The sequence below is a fragment of the Eubalaena glacialis genome, chromosome 13 (genome assembly GCF_028564815.1).
Source record: "Eubalaena glacialis isolate mEubGla1 chromosome 13, mEubGla1.1.hap2.+ XY, whole genome shotgun sequence".
Lineage (NCBI taxonomy): Eukaryota > Metazoa > Chordata > Mammalia > Artiodactyla > Balaenidae > Eubalaena > Eubalaena glacialis.
This window is the reverse complement of record NC_083728.1, coordinates 67,945,634-67,958,281: the sequence shown is the minus strand read 5'-3', so window position 1 is coordinate 67,958,281 and position 12,648 is coordinate 67,945,634. Positions and strand designations below refer to the sequence as shown.

The 12,648-nt window shown below is 40.7% G+C and overlaps 1 protein-coding gene across 9 annotated transcripts in view; it reads right to left on the bottom strand.

The window, feature by feature from the left end:
- Positions 1–3,620: 3,620 nt before the first annotated feature.
- Positions 3,621–12,648, bottom strand: part of MRTFB (myocardin related transcription factor B) — a 197,266-nt gene continuing 188,238 nt past the window's right edge. For 8 of the 9 annotated variants that reach the window (XM_061209928.1, XM_061209926.1, XM_061209924.1 and 5 more), the window contains 2 exons: positions 11,673–11,733; positions 3,621–9,201 (listed from right to left, as the gene is read on the bottom strand). In XM_061209928.1, the coding sequence (XP_061065911.1) occupies positions 8,666–9,201; positions 11,673–11,733 (597 nt within the window). In that variant the 3' untranslated portion in view covers positions 3,621–8,665. The remainder of the gene's footprint in view (positions 9,202–11,672; positions 11,734–12,648) is intronic. The other variant, XM_061209931.1, reaches the window with a different exon arrangement.

Genomic DNA, 12,648 nt, shown 5'->3' with positions numbered 1-12,648 from the left:
CATAGTTCATTATTGGTGTATAGAAACGCAACGTATTTTTGTATATTAATTTTATATCCTGCAACTTTACTGAATTTATTAGCTCTAACACTTTTTGGTGGACTCTGTAGGGTATTCTCTATATAATAACATGTCATCTGCAAATAGTGACAGTTGTACTTCTTCCTTTCCAATTTAGATGACTTTTATTTCTTTTTCTTGCCTAATTTCTCTGGCTAGGACTTCCAATGCTATGTTGAATAAGTGGTAAGAGTGGGCATCCTTGTCTTGTTCCTCATCTTAAAGGAAAAGCTCTCAGCTTTTCTTTCTTCTTGAGTCAATTTTTGGTAGTTTGTGTCTATCTAGGAATTTGTGTATTTTACCTAAGTTAACTAATTTATTGGCATGCAGTTGTTCAATGTATTCCTGTGTAATTTTCTTTTTAAGGTTATCTTTTTTTTTTTTTTTTTTTGGCCGCACCGTATGGCATGCAGGATCCTTGTTCCCTGACCAGGGTTTGAAACTGCACCCCCTAGAGTGGAAGTGCAGAGTCTTAACCACTGGACTGCCAGGGAAGTCCTTTTTTTTTCAAATAGGAACTATTTCCAACTCACAGAAAAGAATAGGGAGAATAAAGAAATCAACTGCCAGTAAACAAGTGTTAATATTTTGCTAGATGGCTATAGAATTACTAAAGAAATAAAATATAGAAAAAATAAATAAAACATTCAATATTAATTGAAGCCTACTTTACATTCTCTGCAATCTAATTCCTTTTCTTTCCACAAGTATCTTGAATCTTGGTATTGACATGAGTCCTTACCACCCATATTTTTATATTTTATATAAAAAAGTGAACAGCATTGTTGATTTAAAATGTTACTTGAATTATGTAGGCTTCATTCTGCACTTTTCTTTCCCTCAGCGTTTTATTTTGAGATTGATTTACATTGGCACATTAGATTTAGTTCATTTGTGTAAATTGCTATGTTTAAATGTTCGCAAAATGAAAGGCATACAGGTCGTTTTCAGTGTTTGCTTTGTAAACTATGCTTTCGTGTTAATTCTTGCACGTGATTGCCTGTGGGCATGTTTCTCAAGGATGAATATCAAAATAGTTGAGTTGCAGAGTTTGTATCTCCAACTTTACTAGATATTGTAAAATTGCTCTATGAATGCTGGGTTTTTGGGTGGGCTCAAGTGTCTCCAGGTACCCAGCCCAGGTAGGCAGTTTTGTGAGTCATTGTGTGTGGCCCCACCTGTGGGCTTCACTTAAGATGCCCCAGTCTTGTAACCCAGGTTCTGGTTGGAGTTAACCTAGTACAAGCCGTACTGTGGATGCTGTTAACCATCCATGTGAATAGCTACTTTGTAAAATGTGTGAGATTGAGGAGACCTGAGCGACGCCCAGTTGGGGTGAACCTCATGATTGACATGAACTAAGTCTGCTATAATCAATTAGTTTTGTCATGTATCTGAACAAAGACGTTGGAGTGAATGTACCGAGTCTACAGAAATGATCTGGGTTCTGGGATGTCAGAAGCTTGGTCTCAAATCCACACTCTGCTTTCTTTGTAATTTCGGGCAAGACATTTCCGTTCTCTGTCCTCCTTAGTTGCCACATCTATTAAATGGGGATAGGAAGAGTTCCTTGCTCGTAGACTTATTAAACGAGGGTTTTAAACATAAAGTGTTTGGCACAGGGCCTGGCATTTAGCAGCATTTACTACATTTGCTGCTGTTTCTATTAACCTGTCTCCACTTGCATTCCTGCGCCTTGGCGCTGTGTACCAGGGACGTGGGGAGAAGGGTGAGTACGCACTTTGGTTACCGCCCACAGGGCCATGTCAGCAGCTTCCTCCTGGAATGATCTGTCACACGGTCATATCCACGAGGGGCAGTCAGACAGTTGATTAGTGGCCTCGTTTTTTGTCTAAGTATACATTGTGGGTTTAGTTTTAATAACTTGTCATAAAAATTAGCAGAAGAGATAGCCAGGATGTCCAAATAGGGTTTCTTTCTGAAACTTAATATCCATCAGAAAGGGAAGCTAAGCTATTTGAGGGGCAAAGGAATGGTCGTTGGGTGACTTGGGAAATCTTCAAGAGGGTTATGTGGCACATAAAATTGTTGGTGACATGTAGTTTACATCTGTCCTGAAGCTGGTCTTTTCTAAGTGTCATTCATTTCCAGCCATCACGAAGTGTGTGGGTGTGTCTGTGTTTACAAGTGCTTTTGTAGTCCTGTCGATTCTAGAGCAAGTATGCTGCAGAGGATTACAAAGGTGCTAAATGATGACTGTGTCCACTATCTAAAAGGCTTTCGAAGGCCTGTATTACCCAAAGAAAACAGAATCATCTCCAGAAGTCTTAAGCCCTTTGAGGTCTGGGATCCTTAAATGCTCTGCTGTCGACCCTTCCGGACTTTGTTTCCCAGCACTTCTTGGCCAGATTCTGTCCTTCAGCCCAACTCCGGCATCTAGCCCTCGGCCTGGCACAGAGCAGGGCCTCAGCCAAAATCTCTTCTTTACTCTGACCTCACCCAAGTGGTTTTCTCTGTTTGGAGTGTCCTTTACATGTCCTAACACATCTCTTCCAGCACCTTCCCTAAAGCTCCCAGCTCTGTCCCTTGCTCATTCCTGGGACTGCCTGGGGCACTTTCTCTGTTACCTCGGACATGATTTTCTCTCCCTGAGGGAAGGATCTTGGCTGGTAACATGTGACGTTACAAATGTCTTAGTCCCTTGGAAGCATCATCTACTTACTGGTCTGTTGAGGCTGCTCCCTTGGTCCCTAAAGGTAGTGGATAATGCACACTTTGTTGTAGTTAAGTAACCAGTGATCTTTCTTTTCTCCCTCTCTGAGGGTGATACGATACCCACTTTCATAGTCAGATATTGATATGAAAGTTTTGGCTGTTAGTCAGGTTTACCCGTCACCATTTTATGTCATCAAAACTCTATTTTAACCATGGGCTTCTGGGTTGAAAATCAAATGCCATCTTACTAAAATAAACTGAATTCTAAAGACCATTTCTTTTGGTCTATAAAAGCACCTCATATAAATAGTTTCTTCTGAAATGTGGCTGAACTGAAGGATTACCCGGGTCTTCTGGGAATCTTGTTGGTGGCTCATTTATTACTGTCAAAGCGTGAGCCAGTTTTCCCCAGGCATGTGTGTACACACCCACCCCTGGAGGACCAAGGCCTTCGCCACGTCTCTCATTCGGGGTTTCCTTATGATTGTGGGAGAATGCACACTGTTTTGGTGTCAAATCTCGTCATGGTCAAGTTCAGCTAGTTACCTGTTTCTATTTTGTATCCCACGATCCTGGACCTGGGGAAGGGGATGTGTGCACTGGATGTGTGACTCACAAAACCTGCCTCAGCACGCCCGCTTGTTGTGTCTGGTGACTGCCGTAAGGCTTGCTCTGAAGGCAGTGTCTCCTCCCCGCCCGCCCCCCTCAGCTCTCCTGACCCATCGCATGTGGTCTTTCCTCTGCATAGCAAGAATCATAGTACATCAAAATGTTTTTATTTGAGACACAAAAATGCAAAATTGCTGAGATATCAAACATTTCCCGATCAGCTACAATACGGCCACTATGTACAAAAGATCTGATGATAAATGTGCACACATATAAAAATACAGTATGCATTACCTATGTACAGTACATGTGCAAAATGTATGGCATTCAAACATGATATGGAATTGATTTCAGGGGTGCAAACAGCAAATACAAAGGCATCATGGTTTTTCTTTTAAAAAACAACATAAAGGCAATACATGAATGGACCCCCGATTGCCATAATTTTTTGTTTATTAAACTAGTGCTTTGATAAGCAGGGCTCTGCAGATTGGTATCTTTCTCCTTTTTTTCATAAAGTGAGATGCTAAGACATAATGTGACAATGAAAATAAGAAGAGAAACACCTATCACATCGCATTTCTATTGCAAGCAAGAGAAGAAAACTAATTTGTAGAAAGGAAAAACTCTGTATTACTACTAAATACCTATTATTCTTAACCCAACAAAACAAATCTATACTATTTTACATGAAAACAATAGAGAAATATCTACATCTTTGTGAAAATTATAACCTTAAATGGATAATACCTTTTTGGGACTGATTTTTGAGATCTCATTAGTCTCAAATTTTAAATAAAAAGTGCCTCCTTTTGGCAAATACTTGGCAATGCCTTTGGTTCCATTGAAGCAAGTTTGCATTACTATTAGTTATTCGAGGTTAAGTGCTTTTGGTAGCAACTAAACCCTTTCCTAAATGCTTCCTCCTCCTCCTAAATCAGCAAGTTTCCTTACAGCATAATGTGGAGAGGTAATCGTTATGAGTCTCGGTGATTCTGTGAACTTGGTTAAAGCTTTGTCTTAGTAGTTGGCACAAAGCTCTGTTGAACACGACAGCTATGTTGAGATCGCCAATGACATGTTTTATTTGATTCCAGACAGCACCTTGCAGATCCGAGATTGCCATCCTCTTGTCACAGAATCGTGACATTTTCCAATGATTCACAGAGCAACGTGTTTGCATGGAGGGGAAGAGCTCTTTTGTAAACATGTGCAGCTTTTTGAATTACAGGCCTCAAATCAGAGATTTCAGGTAGAAACCCTTTGCAATGATGCATTTCCTCAAATACTGCAAGAAAGGGTGAATGGGGACAAACACAGACCTGCTTATTGCCATGCAGTCACTTCACAAGTAAAAACGTAGCTCAGAAACATCGCTGAATGAGCAAGTTATCAAAGGTTTGAACCAGGAAGAAGAATGACTACGTATTAATTATTTTCCAGTTTTGACTGAAACCACTTAAAAGATGCGCTGAAATGCAGTTAGGATGCTCTCCAAATACACATTTCTGCACTTGTGAGCTGTGTTCCTTGATAACCCTGACCTTCCAGTTAGTGTTCTTTGAGAGTGTGAGCTAATTTTGTGGTCTCCAGGCAGGGGACACTTTGCCTGGTGTCCTGCTCCAGTGCCAGTGGTCGGGACTGATGTGGTGGTGACGGATGGCGACACGCAGAGGGCTACTTGCGAACCTGCTGTGGAGCCCCGGGTGGCTCTGCTGGTGGACACTGACAGCTAGTCTCTTGGAAGTTCTTGAAACAGCCCCTGGCTGCCACCCTCTACCTGGCTCATGGCAGGAGCCACCAGATGGGCCCCAGAAACAGCGTGAGGGTGTAGCGCAAACCCAGCCAAAGGCTGTTTGCAGACAGTAAAGGGACGGTCCCGGCACTGTTGTGGCTAGTTTCAGCTTGGGAATTCCGAAAGGACTCTGGAGAAAGCTGTGTGGCCTGGAATGATCTGGGGTTGATCTGGGGTAGAGGAAGCCTGAGTCAGCTTTGGTGACAAAATGGGTAACACTCCTGATCCATCATCACTCGGGGTCCACCAACTGCACAGCTTGTGACGGTGCCCTCTACAGGTGGCAGCTTGGGGGGCAACACCACACTGCCTTTGCCACGATTCTGAAACGGCACTTCCATGGATCACACAACCGTGCAGTTTGTAAAAAGGAAATTTTAAGTAAGATCTCCTTAGTGCCATAAAAATATTCATATAAAACGAACACAAATAGTGTCTGAGTAAGAAGTTCCATGAATTCAGACTACATCTATGTACAAATATGTGGCAGATACTATACAGTAGATTGCACATTTCAGGAAAAACACTAGAACGTGAAGCACTCACACTGTCCTAAGAGGTTTCCTAGTACATGCTTTGCTGAAATGTACAAGATGACCACATATGCCTGAAGCTTCGGTGTGACTTTCTGTTCATCCCATCCTTAATGACAAGACCTGATACCTATATATACTAGCAGGGTAAGCTTGATACTACTGGGTTTCAGGAATATTTAGGAAATAAGACTGGATATGAGATAATGTTTCTAGGAGCTGGTTTCCTGCTTGGCAGTATGCTATTCTACAGGATGGTGCACAACAGCACCACTTCTAAACCACACACATGAACACTTGAAAATCCAACCAGCGCTTCTGCCCTCTGTTTAAAGGGCTGTGAAGCTCACCTCAAACCCAAAACCGTCCTCTTTGGTAAACACACGCCGTTCCCATTGTGCTTACCGTCACGTTCACTGAGTTAGGGCAGAGGGGCTGTGATCACAGAATGTCACCTTTGGTCACGTTGCACGCTTCGCACGGTCTGTGTCCTCACGCTAACCTGGGACATTAGCTGAGACCCTGGTGAGCAGCAGTGGTGTCACAGAGGCCCAGCTGGCTGCTCAAGCCAGGACGGGAGGGCCGGGTGGAATGCTGCGAGTGGGTGGCTGGTAGGGTCAGTACTAGAGGCCCCTGGCCTGCCTTTAAAGGAAATGCTGGTACGTGAAGGTCTGAACACACATGTGAAGTGGGCACTTCAGCAATTTGTAGTCGAGAGAGCAGGCTCATGAGATGGCATTCTTTGCAATGCAGGGTGTATTTTTGGAGAGCAACCTTCCTGTGGCATGTTTCAAATCTATTTTAAAAAAAGCAATAAGGGGAGCTGAAGGCTAGAGAACAATCTATGTACACAACTCGGGATGATGGAAACAGAAAGTTACTCAACAAGAGCCAGCACCACTAGCTGTTCAGTTGCCTCCTGCTGACTCACTGATATTTGGTGCTAATTTAATAAGCCATTTAAATCTGAATGAAGATGATGCTTAGAGTCTAAGTGTGGACCATCTAAGCCCCAGACAAAAACCCAGACTTCCCCTAAGAAAAGTACCTTCCCGGGTCAATAGCCCTGCCTCTGGCCACAGGCCCTCTGAAAGGAACTGACTCGAGATGCACGTCATGCCCAGGACGTTAACTGTCCCATTGGGCTTGGTCAGATGGCGGCGCTCTGGTTAACGGTTCCTGGCTCCCACATGTTGGATTACCAATTGCTAAACACTCGAAGTACCTACTGCAGACCACACTGTGCATGACTGCCTCTGCGTGAATCATCCAGAAGCACTTTCCAGTTGGGAGGGCTTTCAGCTGAGGGCTCGAGGGCTGTGGGCAACTGAATACTGGGAAAATGGACTTTTCTTACATGTAGTAAAATTTACAAACTGAAATAAAAATATACAGTAAGATCAGTTCTTAGGCAAAACACAAACCCAGAAATGATTCACAGACTCTTTCCAAGTAGTGGGTCAGGTTCCCACAGTGACTTGCAAGAGGCAACTTTCACCATTTAACAACCCAGAGAAGAAACCTGACCACACGTAGGGTTTACACAGGTGAGGGGGAGAGCACAGTGATGTTATTTAATAAAAACCTCCACACTTTGGGGTAGATTTCAGGTGGGGTTTTCAGGTATTTATATTTTATCATATACTTACTTAAATGACTAGCTTGATTGAAATAATCTTGGAAATCCTGTGATAGTTGGCATTTTAGAAAATTATGAAACTACTCAACAAATAAAACTTTTTTCTATATAAAAAACTACTAATAAAACCTCCAGTTTTTCAATCTTCAGCTTGATGATATAGTGAGAGCTCAGGTATGACATCCAGTTACAAGCCTGTAAAACAGTAACCAGGGATAAGCGACAGAGAAGAGGACGGTCAGGGCTGGGTCCCCTGGCCAACCTGGCGACACTGTCTCACCTGTAACCGTTGTAGGAATGTCCTAGGTTGATGACAGACTTCTCCCTTGCCTTCTCTTTGCAACTCACCAGCTCAGAAAGGTATTTTATGCTAAAGCCTTTTCTTGGTTCTTTGAGATGGGTCTGGTTACCTGAAAGTTAGTCAGCAATTCTTTAAATACGGAAATACATGTGGCTCAAGTACTCCAGAAATATTCGAGTTATTACAAGAAGTAGGACCACTGGGTACCTAATGCCTTACTCCAGTGTAGGCTGTACACATCACAATGTCAGAGCACACATACAGATGTCTAAGATACACATTAAAATCAACCTAATCAACCCAGAGGGCTGCGAGTAGAATTTTCAGTGTTATCAGTACACCTGACTTCTTACAGTGGATTGTTTATGACAGTATTTTGTAGACACTGTCTGGTTATGGTGGAAGATCTTCCATTTCAATTTAAATTTGGAGATCTAAAGTAAGATTCCCCAAAATCACAAAATATAACACACAAAAAAATTACATTGGTTTCTGAATGGAACCAACAAGTCTTCAGTGGGAAGCTGTCACTGAACTGGCTGGTGCTGACCACCGCCCTTGACCCCTGCTGCATCTTGGGCTGGGCTCAGGCCATTTCTAGGAAATACCCTGTGCAGTGGTCTCTCACCTCCCTTCTTTTTGAGTGAAGCCGTTTGCCTTTTATTTAGGGTCTCAAAGTGACCACAGAGGTTTAAATGTAGCTGATGACCAGAGGCCCTGGTATCACCGCCCTGCACACATTACTCTGCTTCATGTTTTTATCTAAAGGTACCTTTCATTCTTTACTGAAGTCTGGAGAAATAGATAAGTCTTCTTGGAGTAGTGTTTTTTCAGAAGGCTCTGTGCTATATTAAATCGTAGACATTCACTGCTGGATGCAATGAAATGTTTTCACACTTGGTTTCCAGCCTCTGACCATCCCTCCATTCTTTCTGTGACAACATATTATAATTGCAATGATGCAACTATGGATCTGTCTCTAAAAACTGACCTTCTCCAATCATCTTCATCTTCTTGACCCTCATGGAATCTGGGATGAGAAATCTGTGCCGTTAGTCCCATGGCAGTGGTAGGTCCTGTGGGTCTAGGAAGTCGGCAGAGAACATGCTCGGAGCAGTGGCGCTGAGAGGAGTGAGTCCCGAGGACGTGCCGGGCATGGTAATGTCTAACCACTCCATGTTGTCCAGGTTCGAGTCAGAAAGGTCAAGGGACAGGCAGGGAGTACTCGCGGCAAACTGGGCCTCGGAAGTTTCCATGGGTGAGTGTGAGTGGTCCAGCACGCCTGAGTGACTCAGCAGGTCGTTCTGGAGATCCTCTATCAGGGAGAAGGGCTCCCTGTCCTCGCTGCTGCTTTGCAGGGGAGCAATTTCACTGGCTGAAGGCAAAGTTCCATCCAAGAAAGCTTCTAGTTGGTTCTCTAAGCTGGCGGATAAACTGCTCATAGGTTCTAAGGATATGGGTGGTGCCATTTGGACTTGGGGTGGTGGCCGGGACACCACTGTGCTGACTGGCATTGTGGTGATGCTGGCTGTCACTGGTCTCATTTTGGAAATAGGAGAAGGTTCTTCTTTTATAGGGAGGGAAATCTCTGCAAAATAATTGAAGTAATTAATAATGATTTAGTACTATTTAAACGTTTTTTATTAATTACCAGGGCAATTATTTTGTATTTTTGTGATGACTTATACACAGTGCACCTTAGAGTTAGGAAGAGGATGCTGTTGGTCAGGTACAGTCCTGGGTAACCTTTAGGATGATGGATATTTTAGTTAAATAGATAAAACATTTAAGCTGATAACATTCTGATATGCTTTCAATTCTTTTTAGTAAGAGTAAGCATTAAAAGCAGTCTCTACCACCAGGTGGGAATCGATGGTTTTAGATTATTTGATCCTTGGGTTCTTATCCTCAGTCATTCCAGGCTGAAGACAGGCTCCTGTCTTACCCTCTACCTTGAATCTGCTATTACAGCAGCACACCACCCTTACAGTGAATGTCAAAGTGGATACCCTGAGTTTGTGCAGGCATGAAGAACATCCCTAATATTATGAAAGCTCTAATTATATTCTTTTTTTATCATTATAGTTGAACTGTGTGCTGAATTTAGCCATTTACATTCTATATAAAGTCCTTAAAAGATACCATGTTCTCTTATGTCATTTCTGAGTTAAAGCTAACACATCTTTTCCAAGATGAGGTGGATTACCTTATTTTTCTTTTCTTTGTCTCATTTTCTGAGTTCATATAAAATCTTGAGGATTTGGTAAATGTCTTAATAAGTATTAATTACGTGTTATTCCTTGCCAGATCAAGTAGCAAATTAATGGACCATCTGCTATAGATACCAGTGTTCACTGAGCTACATATATTTGAATAAAGTATCTTTTTCACTTTCTTATGAGTATCTGACTGGTTTCATTTATATGCAGATACACTAGGAAACATGTATTTAATAATCGCTCTCACAATTCAGTGACTGGGATACATAAATAGGTAAGAGAAAGAACCTGCAATCTGATTGCTGTACGTGAACTGCAGGCTGTGCACTGCCTGTGTTTTAGGACAGTTACGCTGCTCTTCGTTTTCTGTTGTCATCTCTAGAATTGTTTTGAAAGCTGAAAGTGCAGTCTAAATAATTAGTTTTACAATCAACTATTTAAATTTCTGTTCTCATTATTACTGGTATTAGTATACAATAAGATAAAATAATACACTCATTGGATACTCTGCCATACAAAACCATCCCTTTTAGAAAATAACTCAATTGTTATTTTGTTACTATGACTTTGTCATATTTTAATTTCCAAGTTTAGGCTGTAAACATTATTCTTTTTAATCATTTCAAAAAGTATTTTCACCAGATTTGGCAAAAAGCATTTTATTATTTTTTTAACCTTAAATTCAGGCCGTGGTATATCTATTTCTTTAATTTCCATAGTTTAGATATACATCATGAGTTTAAATTATTTTGCAAGGCCAACATAGTTCTTAGCGAGAAAATGCTCTTTGCACATGTAGATCTATAGTCAAATATGAAGAATTTTCTATGTTTGTCAAACATTACGACAAAATCATTAACCTCAAAATCAAATAGAACCTTCTATGAATGGAGAAATTTTGATCACTTTAAAAACCTGAATAAAACTCTTTCACCAAGGTAATTTGAGAATACTTTAAAAATATTCCAAAATAGCATTTGAAGTTTTGAAATACTGATTTTACACTTATTTTTGAAGCTATGTAAGCTAAGGCAGAGATCCTTGATTTTTTTTTTTGTGGTTAATGTCCCTTATCCCTTTTTAAGATGACAAATTGTAAAAATCTAAGATTTTCAATCATATGTAGAAAGTGCTTGCCTTTGAATTTTAATAAAGTTACTAGAGCCCAAGCTAGGTAACTAGGTTTAATGAAATTAATGCACAATGAATTTTTATCCCATCACAACAACATTTACATGGAGCAGGTTTTGAAGTTTTTCAATGTGGACTTTAAATCTGGCTCTCCTCGGTTTGCAGGGCAGAAGTTGAGACACAGATGTAGAGAACAGACATATGGACACCAAGGGGGAAAAACAGCAGTGGGGTGGGGATGGTGGTGTGCTGAATTGGGCGATGGGAATTGACATGTATACACTGATGTGTATAAAATTGATGACTAATAAGAACCTGCAGTATAAACAAACAAACAAACCAACTAATACTAAACTTTCATTGGATTATTTGTATGGAAATATGTTAATATAAATGTTTCAGACATAAAAAAAAAAAAAAAAAATCTGGCTCTCCTGTGCTATCTGGCTCTCCTGTGCTATTTTGAGGTAGTCTATCTTTTTCAGCAGGCATACATCTACTGCTAAATCTATTAAATTATTGTGTTACAGTGAAACAATGGCTTTCCCTTCATTTTAATCGCCTAAATTTAACAGATTTAAAAGAGTAAACTGAGGTAGAATTAGAAGAATATGTTTCTCACTACTCAGATAACGCTGTGAGCTCTAGAGGAAAACTTTCATGAACTTGTGATAAGACCCCTATGGGGTCTGATGTGACTTTGACCCACCTCCGCTTTTAATGAGGATGTCAAAGAGGTCGTCCATCTGCTGACTGTGTGCATTGGAAATCTACAACAAAGGAGAATATACGTTAGCTTTCTTTCGTACAAACCTGGAAGCATTAGACAGCTGGGAGCACTACGGACCTTATAAGAACATCTAGGCTAATCTCTCATTTGATAATTTTGAAAACACTGAGGTCACCTGAGACATTACGCCATTTTCCCAATGTGTCACAGCTGGTAAGTTGACTGAGAATGGGGTGAAAAAATTGTAAAAATCTAAGATTTTTTCTTTTACCCAGCTCAGCTGACTTATACACTTATTTTCTATCACTGGTTGCATTTTGAGAGGCCTCTGACACTTTCTTTTAAAAATGTCTTTATTTATTTGCATTTATGTAAAAATATAAGGTATGTATAAAGGTGTTCATACTATATTTTTTCAGCTTTATTGAGAGTTACCTGACATACAAAAAACTACACTTACATAAAGTATACAATTTGATAAGTTTTGACATATGTATACATCGACAAAACTATCAACACAATCAAGATAATGAACATATCCGTTTCCCCTAAAGTTTCCTCATGCTCTTTTGCAATGCTCCTTTCATCCCCAGGCAACCCAGTGATCTGCTTTCCTTGATTATAGATGAATTTACGTTTTCTAGAGTTTTATATAAATGGAGTCATACAGTATGTACTTTCTTTAGCAGGGGGAGGGTAGAGGAGGCTTCTTGCATTCAACATAATAAATTTGAGATTTAACCATGTTGTAGAGTACAGCTGAAGAATAGTTCATTCCTTTTTATTGCTGAGAAGTATTCCATCGTATGGAAATATCACAGTTTGTTTGGATTGTTGGCATTTTTTGGCTATTACAAATAAAGGTGTTGTGAACATTTGTGTACAAGTCTTTGTATAGACACACGCTTTCTTTTCTCTTGGGTAAACATTCAGGAGTGGGATGCCAGAATCATAG